We start from the raw sequence: 16,864 nt of genomic DNA on the forward strand, positions 1-16,864 counted from the left end.
TTAGACCAAGTTGCTTCCAAGCCCCATCCAACCTGGACTGAACACTGCCAGGGATGGGGCAGCCACAGCTTCTCTGGGCAACCTGTGCCAGCGCCTCATCACCCTCACAGTAAAGAAATTCTTCCTAATGTCTAATCTAAATCCACCCTCTTTTCAGCTTAAGGCCATTTCCCCTTGTCCTGTCACTACATGCCCTTCTGAAAAGCCCCTCTCCAGATTTCTTTAGACCCCCTTTAGGAACTGGAAGCTGCTCTAAGGTCTCCCTGGAGCCTTCTCTTTTCCAGGCTGAACAAGTTCCAGCTCTCTCAGCCTGTCTTCACAGGCAGAGGTGCTCTATCTTTGGAGCCTCCTGCTGGGCTCGCTCCAACAGCTCCATGTCCCACTTGTGCTGGGGCCCAGAGCTGAACACAGTGCTGCAGGTGGGTCTATATACACAGACAAGGCTTTCAAGTTTAATTGCAAAAATTCTCCGTACAGATGTCTCTCAGAACAAAATCGGTTTCAAAGTGTGTAGACCTGTGAATAACCAGCTATGAATACCTAAACAGCTATCACTTACAATCCAGTTCAGAGCCACGGGATGAAGCATAGCTTCTTCAGACTTGCAAGGCAAAATAGTCTGCACAGTAAATACTATAAAGATTTCTGGGCTATTTTATCACCCTTACTTTTATCATAAATACGAGTGAAGAACTGTTGTGATTGATGGGATTTCTATTTCTGGGGTATGCAGGGGCTGGAAACCTTCTTCAGGCAAATAGTTGCAAATTACATCTAAGCCCTGGTACGTTTAATACTACACACAGTCAAAAAAAAGATCCTCTCCTGTATACTCTGTGTCTTGTTCTGCTCTTTAGCACTTCACCACCTTATGGTTTCCAGTCTGTGCTTTCCAGACCTGTTTCACACCCCCAGTTTCTAAATCCTATGTCATTCTTCTTCCTGACAAATGTAAATACATTTATACAGCAAAAAAGATGTTTATGGCTTAACATTTTAATAATGCTGTAGTCAGATTTATTAGTGCTCTCTGTTACATTTGTATGAGATAGGAAAGAAATAACGAAGAGCATATCATTGTGGGGTTTTAGGCTTATGAGCTTAATGTATTATGATACAACAAAAGTATTACCTAAAGTTCCCTTTCTCACAAGGCAAACGAGAGCATCATAGACACGACAATAAAAAAGCAGTGGCCAAACCAGCAATAACAATCATTCTGTAATTGTAAACGCAGGGGTTTTTAAACAAAATTGTAATTCATGTAAAAAGTTTGAAATGATGAGCTTTAGGATCCCTAATCTTGGCTGTATGGGTATTACACAGCTTGTAAGAACAGAAATGATGAACTAAGCAGAACCAAACCAGTTTTCCGGCAGGATGCGCTCTGACCCCCAAACCCACAGCAGATAGCTTGGCCACTGGATGGTGTGTGCGACAGGATGCAAGAAATCACCCCTTCAGATGGGTACCAAACGGTTGGGAGGGATCCCTGCCAGACGTCCTCAGAACTGTTGGGGAGAGGGAGGGAATCAAACATTCTCGAAGCTGAGAGGGAAAGCCTTATTAAAACTCTTGGATTTCTTCCTGTGCTCTCTTTGCTACCCAGTGGGCATGAAGATAACTTCACAAGAAAACTGGACAGACATTACTTGTCCGGAACCAAATCAGCACTAAACGTCCAAGGGAGCTCTCTTTTCACTCTCATTCCAAATTAAAATGAACTTAAATTAAGCTGAAGCACCTCACAAAACCTAAATTATACAAGTATTCATTTCAAGAGATACTGGTATCTCCAAAAAAGTGACGGGCTCGTCCAGACAACATAGTAACTAGCAAACATTCGCTTTCTGTTCGGTCGGCGGCTGCCCGGCTCGGAGCCGCCCGAAGAGGCTGCAGGTCCAGCCCGAAGGGGCCGGGGCAGGCGGGTTTGAGGGAAAGCAGGCGGGCGGGCAGGCAGGGCACCGGGCAGCTCCCCGCCGGCGATACGCCAGCCGCCGCCGCCCGCTTTGAGATCCGCCCAGGACTCCTCCGCAGGGCTCCGAGGCCGTTACTGTCGCCGCCAGCCGCGGCTCCGGCAGGGGCGGTGCTCCCGCGGCGGCTCGCTGGCACCGCCCTTACGGGCGCTGCGGTTGGCGGCGGCGCTGACGGGCGGCCCTGAGGCGGCGGGGCCGGGCCGCACCCGCAGCCGCGCGCCCCTCAGCGGGGCACGAGCCCGCCCCACGGCCGCGCGCCCTCCTCCCGCCGGGGGCGGGAAGCTAGGCGCAGCGGGCGCGCGCGCCATTACCCGGCATGCCAGCGGGCGCCGCGCTCGCACCAAGATGGCGGCGCCGCTAGAGGAGTACGAGAAAGAAGCGGGCTGCGTTCCCCATCCTGCACCCGGAGGTGAGGGCACCCCGCCGGGAGGCGGCAGCGGCGGCGGGCACGTTCAGCGCGAGCCGGGAGGGCGCCCAGCCGCGGGGAAGGGTGGCGGTGCGAGGCGAGCGGGCGGGGTGCGCGGAGGGCGGGAGGTGCGCCGCCGCCCCCCGCTGCCGGCCTGGGTGTGCGCGGGGCAGGGCCGGGCCGCGGCAGGGAGGTGGCTAGGCGGGAGCAGGGTGCGGGTACTGTGGCGGGGAACAGGGCCGCGGGCCCTGCTGTGGCGCCCTCCCCGGCGGCGGTGATCTGGCCCGGCACCGGGCCGGGGGCTGAGGCTGGCGGTGGGAGCCCGGCTGCCTCCCGGCCCGCCGCTCCCCGCGGGCAGAGCCGCCCGGGTGGTGCCGCGGCACTGGCGTCCCCGACCAGCAGCGCTCGGTGCCCGGGCGGGCTCTGCGGCCGGCCCCGCCGCCCCGGGGGGTGCTGCGGCCCGTTAGCCCGGGGGACGCGGTTCGGAGGAGGAATAAAGGTTTCTTCTTGCGTTTTGCTGTCAGCGGCCTGCGGGTCTGGCCTGGTCCCATCCAGCCCAGCGCTCCCCGGGTGGCGTGGGGTTTGTTTTGGAAGGAAACGGTCTGTCATTTCCCATGTGTTGGACAGGCAGTGGGAGGAATGCTTACAGGTGATGTGTGGAGGTCGTTTCGTGACACATTTTTACCCTTCTTTTGTGCCACCTACCTCTGTCAACAGCGCGAACATTCTTCAGGACCGGTGCGATTGTTTTGAAATGTATTTTAAACAGTTTAGAAAACCTCTTACGTGTGGGCTTGTCACCTGATACATTAAGGATTGCAAGAATTGATTTTTCAGCCTACGAGAAAGATTAGTGCGTATGCCAGGCTCCAGTTTTTGCGAAGCAGATGGTAGTCTTGCTCCTTAAACAACATCTCAAAGACACTTTTAGTTTCCTTGATGACTGAAGAGGCTTTATAGGCCTCTATGCAATTGTGTATCCTACCCACTCCTCTCTACCTCTCTAAACTGTGCTTGCTTACGGCTTTAAAATAGATCTGTCTGTTCTGGAGGTTAACTAGCAAAACGATGCAAGTGCCTTGATATATATGTATATATAGCTATTTTGATTTTTTTAAGTGAGTGCAAAGGCTAATTTCTACGTGTTCCTTCAGACTAACTGGAAAAGTACCCTCATTTGCAGTGTCTGATGTTTTTCAGAAGTGTCAGAAGTTTTCAGTAATGATCCAGACTGGTGGATGTTGATGTTCTTTGAAAGAAAATGCTGTTAACTTGTGGAAACTTTAGATAGGGAGTCTGAAACTATAAAATGGAATAAAGAGCCTCTATAGGCTGTTAGAAAACAATTGTGTTCTCAAGATTGAAGATCCTTATTTGTTAAATTAACTTTGAGTGATTACTGTGTAGTGAACAAACCGTTTAAATTGGTGATTTTCACTAGTTGAGCAGTCTGGTAGAATGTTATACTGTTGCTTTGGTGTATAAGGCTGTGTGTGTGTACAAAAGATAGGGAAGGAAGTTAATATATACTGTGTTCTGTAACACCAGCCTGAGTCTTTTAATATACAATAGATATCACTTGTCTATCTACTCTTGAAGGGGTTTTATTTGATTTTTCTGGAAATGCTGAGCATTATCTGACTATATCTTATTCACAGAGTAGTATTTAGATGGATTTAAGTGGGTGTCCCTTAGCCCTTAAAATCCCTTTGTGCAGATAAGCTTTAAAAGAGAAGGATGTTTTTAATGTTGGTGGTGAGACTGGCTGTTAAAAGAGCATTTCTGGAGTGCTTGTTAAAAGCTTGAGGATTCCTTACCATAGCAATATTGTCACAGGACCTGCCCACTGAACAATGCAGTGCATCTGTGCTCAGTCATTTTTGAAGGTCAAGGGCCTTAATACTCAGTGATTTCCACTTTTAAAGAAAATAGCACCATGGCCTTATGTAAGTAGTGACGTTGGAGCATATAATCGGTGCTTACATTTGTATACATATAAAACCGATGCTTTTTATAGGACTGTCAAAATCTCCTGGTTTCTTAGGTTTCCTGCTGCTGTTACCTGTCATGCAGCTTTTTCATGTATTCTTTCTGTGTGTGTGTTTTTTTATTTTTAAATGAGACTTTCACTTCTTACTGCCTTTTTGTTTGACTAATTTGGATTACTTTCAAAGTTTTTTTGATGGGCTTTTTTGGAAGGGAAATGTTTGCTTTTAAATGAGCTGTATGGCTTGCATTTTGCCATGAGATATTATGAAGACAGTGTTAACGTTTTAGGAAAGATGTTCTTAGGAATAGTGAAAAAATACTTAAATACTAGAGTGCTGTAAGATCTGTTTATTTGTGAAAAGCTCAGCTGAAAGTGGTGATTCAAGTAATTCTGGTAAGAAGAAGTAGAAACACTGCTGAAAATATGAATGCTTTAGGAAACTGATGATGGGGCTGCTTTTGGTGGGTTTTGTGTAGTATCTTGCTGATTTGAGTTCGTGGGCCTCTCTCCATCCCACGTGAAAGCAAACCGAACTTATATAATAATGGACTCTTGCTTCAAAGGATATTTGTTCTCTCATTCTGACCACAAGCTCAGTTTAGTATGTCAATGTAGATCCCATGTTTTCTACTAGTATTGTTGCAAGATGACTAGTGCAACAGTGAAGCATATAAATATTTTTAGTGGGGAAGTACGAAAAGTAATGAAATGCTCATGTAATACAGAATGATCTTACAGTATATGATAAATGGATGGAAAAATGCTGGCTAACTAATCTTGGAAGTAGTTGCTAGAGAGAATTATTCCTGAAAGTCTTAGAGGAGTTAGTGTACTAGACTCAAGACTTTTTTCATGAATGAATTGGAAGTAATAACAAAATTGCCATTAATGTAACTTGGAGGCGAACAGGATGGGTAGGTGCTAAGCAGGGAGGACAGCACAACTGTACAAAACCATCTAGAATTCATCTGAAGTTTTCTAGTAAAACAAAGTGCACCTTAGTGCATCCATATTCAAAGCAATGCATTGAAGATAAGGAATGTAAGCTTGGGATTGTATCCCCAAATTTATTGACTGGTAGGATATAAATATGAACAAGCAGTTCAGCAGCAGCTCCCAGTGTAATGCTTTGATTAAAAAATATGTAATGTATTCCTTGATTTATCTTTTTTCCTAAAGGTGTTTTACTGATGGGAGCAAGGAGGACATGTTGGCTAAGCACGTGGTAATTCTAATGTTGAAGTTCTGTCTGTAAAAGTCATTGTTAAACAAGGAAGAGTGTGGAAAAGAGTTAAGAAATATTTTACTAATGTCTTAATTAACGCTTAAAGAACCTCTGTTCATATTAGCAGAAATAGTGAGAAGCACCTCTTTTTTAACCCCACGTGAATACTTTCTTACTGAGGTGCAGTGCTTCATTCAGTTTACACGTAACAAGATCCAGTGGCTGGAGCGTGGAGCTGAATGGCATCGAACTGAAAGGTATAAATGATAAACGGTGAAGGTGAGTAGCCATTGTGAGGAAGAAAGGAGGGCAGGGCTGGATTTAACCAGCTCTCGATGTTTTCAGCTTGAGTTTGGATATCTTTCTACAGACCGAATGGGAGCTTTCGGCTTCTGCCCATGGATAAGTGTTGTGTTTCAAATCTGTGAACACAGAGGAGTGTAGACTGTTGGGGTGACTGATTCTGTGGGTGATGTGCCACCTCTTCCATATACTTGAATCCTTCAGGAGGATTGTGCAGTGCATGGGTGACCAAAGAGGGGGAGTCCTGTGAGTGTAGATCTCAGGGTGTACATGGCATTAGCTGCTCTGCAGTGGGATATGGTAGCTCCGTTACAAGAGAGGCAGAGCACTCAGGGATGGCTCGGTAAGGCAGTGCTGCATAGTCCCTGCTAGTTTGTTTCCTTCTCCCAGTATTCAGGTTTCTGGTGACAGTTACAATGGCAAGCTCTGCTTCCCTTTATACAGTGTAGCCCTAGTATGGGAATGCTACTCAATACTGTTTGTACTTGTTATTCTTTGGGTAAATGCGTTTAGTAGACCTTCTGACTTTAAATTCTTTGGATCTTCTAAACAAGAACAACTTCCTGACTGTTCTGTGGTAGGTGATGATAGGCTTGGATGGTTTATTTTGAAATCCGGGGGTCGGGATGGTGGTGTTGGAAATCTTCAAAAAAATTGATTTTATTTGTATTGCTCCTTTTTGTTTGGAAAATATTCTTGGTGTGTGTGGCCTAATATGTCCTTAACTGCCAAAGGTATTTCAGCTGCTCAGGGCTGCATCTCCTGTATGGTAAGAACTCTTACTGGGGAGGAAGATCCATTTTGTTACTGCTGTGTAGTGCATCCTCCATTGTCCTTAGGCTATATGGGATGTGTTTGAGAGAGATGGAAGTTACTGGTTAATCCCAGCTAAAACTTTGAATTTCTATCTTTTCTTCTCTCCCTGTGGTTCAATTTGTAACTACCTAGGAAGTTAGAAGCACAATATCTCCTTGTAATCCTTGGTGGTGGTTTGAAGAAAATAGGTAAACTTATTCTAAATAGCTTTGGCTCTAATTTCTTCTGTTTAAAATGCTAATGAAAGGCCTGATGTTACAGTCCAACTCTATTCCCTGTGGTTTTTTGTTGATAGTGTTGGGGCTGTATTGTGGTACTGTTTGTTCTTAGTTGTCCTGTAAAGGTATGGGACTTTGTAGTTTAGCTAGGATCACTCCAGGGACTAAGCTTACATTTGTGAGCTCATTCAAAGATCAGTTATTGTTATTGGTATTACTAAAAGAGGAGGATGGAACCATGAAGTGTCAGGTAGGTTGGCATGCTTATTATTGCAGCTTGAGTCTTACTTCATGTGTTGCAGTTAGTTTGAGGCCAGAGGGGACAGCAGATCTAATCCAACCTTCTAATGCAGGCATTGAGGGTTCTTTAATGAACTAATTCTTTTTATAGGCAGGATACTACTTATAAAGTAAACAGGAAAATAAACAAAATCCAACAGTAACAAATACTATTGCATAGCTGGGAAAGTTGCCTCCGAATTTAATTAGTCTAAGACCTAAACTTGTTTTTAGTCTGAATTTAATTTGTTTCTGTTCATTACATCTTGAGGCATACCTATCCAAATACAGTCTGTCTGTATTTATTTAATATGCTGATGATTATCAGATCCCTACACTGCTGTTGTGGTCTGCAGTCCTCCTGCCCCTTTTGGGTCTCTTGTTAAGACGTGTTCTTTCATTCTTTCAGTGTTTTCATGGCATTGCTTGGAGTGCAGTAGCTGTTGTAGTGTACTCAAGAACAGAGCGCTATTCTAGTAGTCATACTAGGGCCAGTTGCTGTAGTAAAGCAACTTCTGCATTCTTACTCAGCGTTCCCCATATGTAGAGACTGTTGTACTGATGTTGCTGGGAGCTGCGTCACACTGAAGCTTGTGCCCAGATGATTACCCATCTCCAGGCCTTTTCAGTGCTCTCTGGATAGTTTCCAGGATGGGTCTTCATTTTAGATATGACTTTGCTTTTGTTGGTATGTAAAAAAACCTTATTTTGGCCTCACCCAACCTTCCCCAAGTAATATAAGCTACATAGTGTGAGAAACAGAGTATTATATACCCTCCTTTCTCCCCACAGTCATTTACCTCTAACTGTTGTTTACTCCTAGGTTGCAGACAATCATAAAATAAGGTGGGGTCAAATACAAGCTCTGTAGGATGCTTAGTGTCCTCTCAGTAGTGTTTTCATATTGATGATACCCTAAGGTTTTAAAAATGTGAGCTACTGAAAAGAGCAAGAGAGGGTTGTTGGGTTTTTTTTGCTAGTGTAGTCCTTAACTAGGACGATATGTATAATAGTCACAAAACAAATCATAAGAATAAAGCTTGTTCACCTCTAGTTTTTAAGACTTGCAAAATAGAGTGCATGAACTTTCTGTATATTCTAATTTCTTAATCAAAATATCAGACAATACTAAATCAAACACCTTGGATGTTAACTGTGTTTGACCACCATTACTACTTCTTCATCAACTCTAAGTTCTGGGTTTATTTTTCTATGAAGACATGGTACTTAGCATTACTAGTCTTTGCTTTTTTGTTAATTCTATATCAAACCTGGAAAAGGCAGCACTGAGTTAAAATGAAAACCATTTATAACCCATGATATCTTTTATCCAGATCATGGGAGTTTCTTCAGGCTTAATGAAAAATGATGTTCACATCTTTTGGACTATATGGTTGGCCTGACCAGATAGCATTTTATCATGGCAACAGGATAGGATTTACATTTTATGGCTTTTTCCTCAGCTGTTTTTGCTCTGCACTTATCGAACATTTTCAAATTGTGTGGGTTTGTGTTTTTACTGACAGTTCTATCATTCTTACGTTGTAATCTTGACAACTTTTGTCCATTTCTTTTGTTGTTTGGATGCTGCTCGCCCTTCTAGGGATAGGGATGTCTTGTATCCTTTCGCTTGCCTTTCAGTTTTCCATATTTTTCTACTTTGTCATGCTCACTGTCAATGTTTCTCTTGCCATTTTATGAGGTTGTTTTTACAGTTCTCACTTGTCTTGTAAACTACACAGTTTTTCACCACTTTGGGCTTTTTCTCAGTGGTAACATTGTGGCTGCTCAGGCATCTAGTAAAACACTTAAAACAGATTTCAACTATTTATAGTTTTAACTCTACATATTTTCTTCAGGTTTGGGCAGTAATTGATTTTTAACTTTCTGAAATAGGCCCTCTTAAAGCACCAGTGGTAAATGTCTGATTTGACCTGAATTTGTGTTGACTCAGTTTGCCTTTACCTGTTAAACACAGACTTTATTTCTCTCAGATTTCACAGGTTTTGAGTCTTTCAACAGCATTTGTTTCACTGTGTTTACCTCTTTGCTCAGGATAGTAATGAGGCATTATAAATGTGGAAGAGGGTTACATCTTAACTTTGCAGAATCCAGTTTATGGAACTCAAGAGGAAAATGTTTGTTTGCTGTTTGCTTGAAAATTGGGTAGTATTGCCATTGATACTGACATATTTAGATGGGAGCAGCCTCAGTAATTGGTATTTCAGCATGCACACTGTCCTCTGCTGTTTTTCAAAGACAGTATGACATAAAAAACTGGCTTTCATAGCATCCTTATAGTTAAAAGAAACACGGGGGTCTCTTAAACATGAGACTGTAGAACAAAGTCGAAAGCTTTTTCTGAAGTCAGAGGGAGTCTGGCTGAATTGAACCCTCAGGCGTGTCATGCCTATTATGTGGTGTGACATTAGACTACAATTTGTCTTGTGCAATTTTCAAATCTAGTAATTTCTTCCTACGCTTGCAGGATGCCCTGAGGTCTTCAGATACATTTCCTTGATTGTCTTTGTAAGGGGGAAGGTGCCGAAAATGGGGATAAGTGGGAATGCTGTGGTCAGAGCTTGGGAAGCTGCTCAAGACCACGGGAAGATGAAGATGTCTCTAGAGGGAGGACATCAGAGTGTGCTTTGAAAATGCTTGTATTGCTGACTTTGAAGCAAGTGGTTTTGCAGTTGAGTTTAAGCTGGTCTGAAGCCATGGTGGAACCCAGACACAGTCCCTTACCCTTCCTGGGTAGCTCTTGCAGTTGTGTGGCCAGGAGGTGAATTGGGATACTTCTTGCTTTGTGAGTCTGTGACCTGATCTAACTGAAACCGTTTCTGTGCTGTTGTGAGAACTGGTAAGAGGTAATGGAAAATGGGCAGCCAGGACTATGAGTGTGACCACCGCTCTTGAGGGCAGGTCAGTTTTAGCTTGACTTAAGCTGATTATGAAAGCTACCTCTAAACACTTCCAGCTGTGCACATCTGCCAGTGGTGTTTGTCTGGTCCCAGGATAAGCCAGTTCAGGAAAGCGAATCAGTAGAAAATGCATCCAACTAAAAAAACCCTAAAAATTGTGGATATCTTGTCCCAGTTCACTCAACCTACTTGTTGTGGGATCAAGTGCACTACAGTACTGACAGGAAGGTACAGGGTGACCTGATGTGACTGATTGGAAGTTTAGGAGTTGGATAGAATGGAACCGTTGTGAACTGTCACACAATAGATTTACTAAGCTGTGTCTCATATGCTGCAGAAAAAGTGACTATCGGCATGACTAGAAGCACCTTTCATGCACTTCCTAGTTGTAGTAGGTGAACCAGCTTGTGCTTATCACAAGTGGGAATGAGAATTTGCTTAGTTGGCTCCATTTGCTGATTCAAATGGTGGTAAATTGAAGTTTTCCATGAGGACTGAGTGCAACTTGTACTAACTTTCTTTTTTTCTGTATTTGCCAAGGAGAAAAGAGGGCCCCTAGCTAGGTAAGGCTGACTGCTCATTCTGTCATATGCACCTGCCAGGGCTGTGGTTCTTGATTTAATTTTTTACACTGTTCCTCAGAGACGAGTTAGCTATAACCTCGTGAAGCAACATAATTTACCTTCGAGTGTGGCTTTGGAATACTTGCTGAATGAAGCAGAACCTTCAGCAGAAGCATACTTTTTTAATATATGCTGTTACCAGGTTTGAAAATTGAATGAATGGTCTTGATCTTTGAAAAAAGAATTTTCAAAGTATCCTTTTCTGGGAATTTTAAAAAGAAGAGTTTGGCTTTTTTCCTCCAAATAGCTGAGGATCAGGGTTGAGCTAGATACGTACTTAGGTGCATTTTTGAAACCGAGCGCTTAAAGTGTAATGCATATTTGGTTTTAACTTAATGTCATGATGACTGACTACTAATGCTAGGTGTCTCGGGTATTTTTTTTATGTTCAGAGATCTCTAAGCTCATATACTCTGAGACGTAGTTTGTTGAAATCACTTGGAAAAAAATAGAGTTTATTTCTGTTGAAATACTGATATTTTGGCTAAGAACACAATGCAAAAAAAAAGCCAAAAAACGATGTCTGTACATGTTAATGTAAGTTGCTGACTAAACCAAAACTTCAAAGTAAACTTTAAACCATAGGATTTTAAGTTCTTAATTTTTTAACCTTTACAAATGCTAGTAATCACAGCTGTTTTAAATAACACTTGCTGATGGCACTATATGTGCAAATACAAGGCCTCTGAAAAGGCTGCTTGTGAAGCTATTCCTTCCTGAAGTATAACACTGTTCAGTTTAGGAGCATCTGTGAGTAAATGACTAGAAAGTAGTCCATTGGTTGTGTTTGCTTTGAGGAAGCAAAACTTGCTGATTACCAGCTGTGCCTTAAATCATGTGATCTCTAACCTCTGCATAGAGTGGTTGGATTAAGGGCTTGAGTTGAGCATCTCTGACTTGTTATGTAAAAAATGAGATCTACACTGGAGAGTGTGCAGGATTATTCTCTCTGTGTGATGGCTGATTGTTGCTTGTGGGCGGAACTCTGTGTTGGCAAAAGGGCTTCGTGTTTGTGATGAAGGTTTTCTCAATCTGTCTTGCCACTTTTTAAAGAAAGCATTGTCAACTAAAACTGTGACTTGCTTACAAATAAAAAAATCAAGAGTATTAGGTACATTTTTTTTCCATTGTGTATGTATTCCACAATTAGCTTCTCCAGGGATTTTCATAAACGCATCTTTTCTTCTGGCACATCAAGAAACTGTAATAGGCCAAAAAAATACAGGAGGGAAACTAAACAGGCTTCACAGGATGCTGTCAAATATGGAAAGTAATGGAAGGTGGTGACGGAATTGAGAGTGAATGGAAGAGGTTTTTGTCATGTCATACTCATTTTGTGTAATTTAATGGTATGATAGGGGCAGGGAGAATCCCAGCATAAATTGTAGAGGTCAGAGTAAGGCAAGTGTGATAGCATATATTTGCAAGCCAAACACTGAACTGTCTTGATTTGTGGGGTTTTTTTTGTTTTGTTTTGTTTTGTTTTTGTATGTATAATATGACCAGTTAAGATATAAAAAAAATTTAGTATTGCACGTTTATTTCATGGAGAATGTAATCTGGTTTAGTTGGAAGTTTTCTTGCATGTATAAGCTAAACTGAAGGTGTATATGCATCATTATATTGTGTTCAGCTGTGGGACACCCAAGATAAGAAAAATGTGGACCTGTAGGAGTGAGTCCAGAGCTGGCTACGAAGATGCTCCGAGGGCTGGAGCACCTCTCCAGGCTGAGAGAGTTGGGGTTGTTCAGCCTGGAGAAGGCTCCGGTGAGACCTCAGAGCAGCCTCCCCGTTCCTAAAGGGACCTGACAATAAAGCTTGAGAGTTACTTTTTGGAAAGGCATGTACTGACAGGACAAGGGGAAATGGCTTTAAGCTGGAAGAGGGTAGATTTAGATCAGATATTAGGAAAAAGTCCTTTACTGTGAGGGTGATGAGGTGCTGGCACAGGTTGCCCAGAGAAGCTGTGGCTGCCCCATCCCTGGCAGTGTTCAAGGCCAGGTGGGACGAGGCTTTGAGCAACCTGGTCTGGCGTGAGGTGTCCCTGTCCATGACACGGGGGTTGACCCAAACCATTCTGTGATCCCAGTTCAGAAAATCTAACAGCTCACAGCTACTGAAGGCTTTGACTCCTCAGACTGGGGAATCTATACAGCCCTGCGGAATTCTTTTTCCTGGCTAGGACTTCATGTAAATATGAGAAAGATCAGAAGCTCCCACTTGATGACAGGCAGGTTAGTCAAATTAGCGGCTACTGGTTTCACCCTAATTTTAATGCTGTTTCTAGAAAAGAAAAAGCTACTCTTTTTACACCTGTACAGAATTAAATGTGATTCTCTCTAGAATTAAGACATGATCACTTTAGCCTCTGTTTCTGTGACTTTCCTTGCCACAGAATTAGGTGAAGGAGTAGGGGCAGGAAGTTGTAAATTTTAGAAGAGGAACTTCCATTTAAAATGTTAAAATAAATACCAGCACTGTTTCTTGTCGGAATGTGATGATTTGCTTGCACTTATGAGCGTTTTTGTATTAAAGCTAGTTTGTGAGTGGCTAGTATTTCTGTGTATATAAACTAATGTGGGTGTTTCTAATATCCAAATTACTATAAATACAGTTGTAGAGCTTCTTGCACTGTCTTAAAATTAGGAGCAAAACTAAGAAAGCTTACTGAAAAGCACTGTATTCTAACAAATGAAGAACAGAGAAATTGAACACACAAATACAGGGGAAGGAATTCTTTAATATTAACCTCCAGTAGTCCCTGTTAAATATAACATACATGAGGATTATTTTATTAAGTTTCCTGAAATAGTTGCAGTCCTTTCCAATTTTATAATGATTCTTTTGACTGCAGATGGCTATGGAAATAGTAGTCATAGAAAAACCCCACAAACTGTGATTTCTTCTGCTTCATTAAGAAACAAAGGCAATAGTATACAATATTTTTGGAAGGTTATGCTTTTATTTCTAATTTTTATTTTAGAACTTGCTAGTATTTTCTCTTTACGTGTCAGTTTTCTTGCTCACCATTCAGAATTGGAGTGTCTGATCATGGTATTGCTTCCTTGCAGCAATATTGCATAATGTTAAAGGAAAAGCAGCCCTAGCCATCTGTTAATGCCTACCAGAGCCATGTGTGGCAGCTGTAAGTAGCAGTATTTTCCTCCCTTCCTTATGTCCAAGCAGGCGTATTGACCTGTTCATATCCTCCTGCTATATAGAATTGCAAATTATGAGATTGTTCGCTTGGAATAATTCAGACTTGGACATCTTATTCTTTCATGTGTAGCTGGTTTTTTTTCTTTTCCTATGAGTACTGTTCTCGGAATTCTCCTTAAGCTTATTTAATTTTGGCTTTTTATTGGAAATGATTAAGAGATTTGAGTATTGAGGGCAAATGAGCGTAACTTTACTTGCGCATGTAGTTATGAAGAGAATTGTTTGGGAATGCCAGTATTGTTAGTGCTCGTTCTTGGGAGCTGTGCTTACTGCACGCACAAACACATACCTTTCTTGCTTTTTCCTTTGGAGTTATTTTTCATGTTTTGCTTTATCTTCTGCTTCCCCAACTTACCAGTCTGATTTTCCAGAGCAGGTTCCCTTTTCTCTTCTCCTGTGTTGTTTCTATTTTTCCAAAGTGCCTTTTTGGATTTTTAGACTTATTCTCACTCTTCTGAGACTTTTCCTACCCTGCATTACTTATGCATCTGTGCAAGCAGTCTGCACATTTTGTGGCTAATGAGTAATGGCAGACTAGTCACAGATGCACATGAGCGATAGGGCATTGTCAAAGGATAGTCAGTGAAGAGAGAAGCTCATCTAGAAAGAGTGACCCTCGGTAGTAATTGGGAAACCAAATTTGATTTTTATAAATAAGTAAAATCTTTTTTGCAGCTTTCTAAGCCAACCAACTCTACCAGTTTCTAGAAGTAGCATCATTTTCTTCATCCTGTCAGCTTGACTTCCTTGAAAATCTAAAAGCTGGAGTGTGTTGTTCCATGATTACTTAGTCAAATTAACAATTGACAGCTGCCAGAATGTTCCTGCTATCTTTTCTTTACTTGCATTTCCTTTATCTGTGGCTGTGGAGCCTGTCTTTTCACAGGAGAAACAGATTTAACTTGCTGTCTTAGTGTTGTTTAATTTTTCCCCTGTAATGAATTGAGTGAGCTCACTGCGGCTGCGGCTCTGAGTACCAGAGCTAGCTTGAGTAAGGCAGCAGGGGCACAGAGCCAAGAGCAGTGGGGAAGAGTGGGCAGAGAAATGACCTTTCTTTTTCAGCAATGGTAAACTGCTAATTTGGCTCAAGTCATGCTTGGAAACGGCTCCTTGAAACAGGGTAAAATAAGTAGAGATTTAGTGTTTGCAACCTGCTTATTGTAAATCAGTGAAGGTCTCTCCTCTCCTACCTTCCATTTAGTTTTCCTGACTTTCAGCTGGGCAGGAGCCATTGTCAGCAGAGATTAAAATATCAAAACATGAATGTGTTTGGATTTCAGTTTGTAATCTCTGAATTAGCTGTTAGTGTTTCTTACCAGTGGATCATCATTGTAAACTTAAATTCTCCTGGAATAAATATTTTCATCATGGAACTAAAAATCTTTTAACACTTTGGAATATTGTTGAAGGCATTTGTGAATGTGGTATGTATCCTTGGCTCAAAACATCATGTTGTTACTTTGTTATCAGTCTGTCATATGTTTAAAAAAACCGTATTAGTTTCAAGAATTTTAACTATTTTCCTAGAATTTGCATGAGGGTGCATGAATTTAGGAAAGATTCCTTCTTTCCTGGTTTAGGTGAGAACTTAAAAGCCAAATGGTGACAGTGAAACTGACAATACTCTAAGTTCTTCGAAAGGCACGATGTACATGTGATATAAATGATATTTTTCCACTTTTAGATGCTTGTTCCTTTAATAATGGTGGGCAAGTAATCTACATGAGTGTAAGATTTTTAAGCAGAGCTTTCTCTTCTGTCCAGCAGGTTGGAGGAAGTAATCTGTATTTTATGTGTTTTAATCTTCTGTTAAACCCCCAAAACAGATGCTTCCTGAATGTTGTACTTAGAGTGTCTTTCTAGCTCAGCTGCTGATGCAGAATGACTAACATTATGCAAGCTCACCCCCGAGGTCGGTCCTACTGAGGCTGAACAGGATGCGTGATGGTGCCTGGGCACTGGCAGCTTTGTTCAGGCAGCTGCTGCTGACTTAAAGCTGTGCCTGCACGTGTTATGACAGCATTTGGTGGTTGTGGCTGCACTGAAGCCATTATATTTGGTAGCAATGCGTATAGAGAGAGATCCACAGTTTTTTAAATAGCAGTCCTTTAAATTGCCCTGCTAAACATTGAAAAATATAGAACTTGCCAAAGAAGGGGGTAGGGAGGCTAAGAGGTTGCTGGTTCTTCAGCTTTAGCAGGGTTTTATTCTAAGCCATGTCTGTTGCTTTTATTTTAAGCCATATCTTATAACAGGTGAGTATGTGTAGGTTTATGAGGAGTTTTGGTGTCTATACAAGTTTTATTAACTTGTTAGTCTTTTTATTTCTTTCTAAATCATTCTTTCTGGAGTAAGTGGGAGAAGCACTGGAATGGGCTGCCCAGGGAGGTTGTGGATGCTCCATCCCTGGCGGTGTTCAAGGCCAGGTTGGACAGAGCCTTGGACCACATGGTTTAGGGCAAGGTGTCCCTGCCCATGGCAGGGGGGTTGGGACTAGGTGATCTTAAGGTCCTTTCCAACCCTTACTATTCTATGATTCTAAATTACTTTTCTGTCTTTATAGTACTGTGCCCTAGCCCTGCACAGGATTTTCAGAGCCTGGAAAAAATTCTTTAGGAATGAAGAGGCTCTTTTCTGTTGCTAGCTGCTTCCTCACCTCTTACATTTTGCCTTGCCAGCTAAACATAGTGTGTAACAAAGCTGTTTGCAGTGACTGGATTCACCCAGTGATAGGTGATTTGGACCAAGTATTACTGTGATTCGCAAAATCCAGGTTCTCTTTCACCTTAATTCCTAGCAGTTTGTTGACTTAGGAGCTCAAAAGTCACTCTGCACATCACGGTCATAAACTAGGCACTTACAATGCTGGGTAAGAATTATATCCTGTA

General features: G+C 42.2%; 1 protein-coding gene across 1 annotated transcript in view; it reads left to right on the top strand.

The window, feature by feature from the left end:
* The first annotated feature begins 2,185 nt into the window (after positions 1-2,185).
* ZDHHC17 (zinc finger DHHC-type palmitoyltransferase 17) overlaps positions 2,186-16,864 on the top strand; it is a 76,998-nt gene continuing 62,319 nt past the window's right edge. Inside the window, exons 1-2 of the mRNA XM_030478231.1 lie at positions 2,186-2,385; positions 5,551-5,597. Of these exons, the coding sequence (XP_030334091.1) occupies positions 2,322-2,385; positions 5,551-5,597 (111 nt within the window). The 5' untranslated portion in view covers positions 2,186-2,321. The remainder of the gene's footprint in view (positions 2,386-5,550; positions 5,598-16,864) is intronic.

The sequence above is a fragment of the Strigops habroptila genome, chromosome 3 (genome assembly GCF_004027225.2).
Source record: "Strigops habroptila isolate Jane chromosome 3, bStrHab1.2.pri, whole genome shotgun sequence".
NCBI lineage: Eukaryota > Metazoa > Chordata > Aves > Psittaciformes > Psittacidae > Strigops > Strigops habroptila.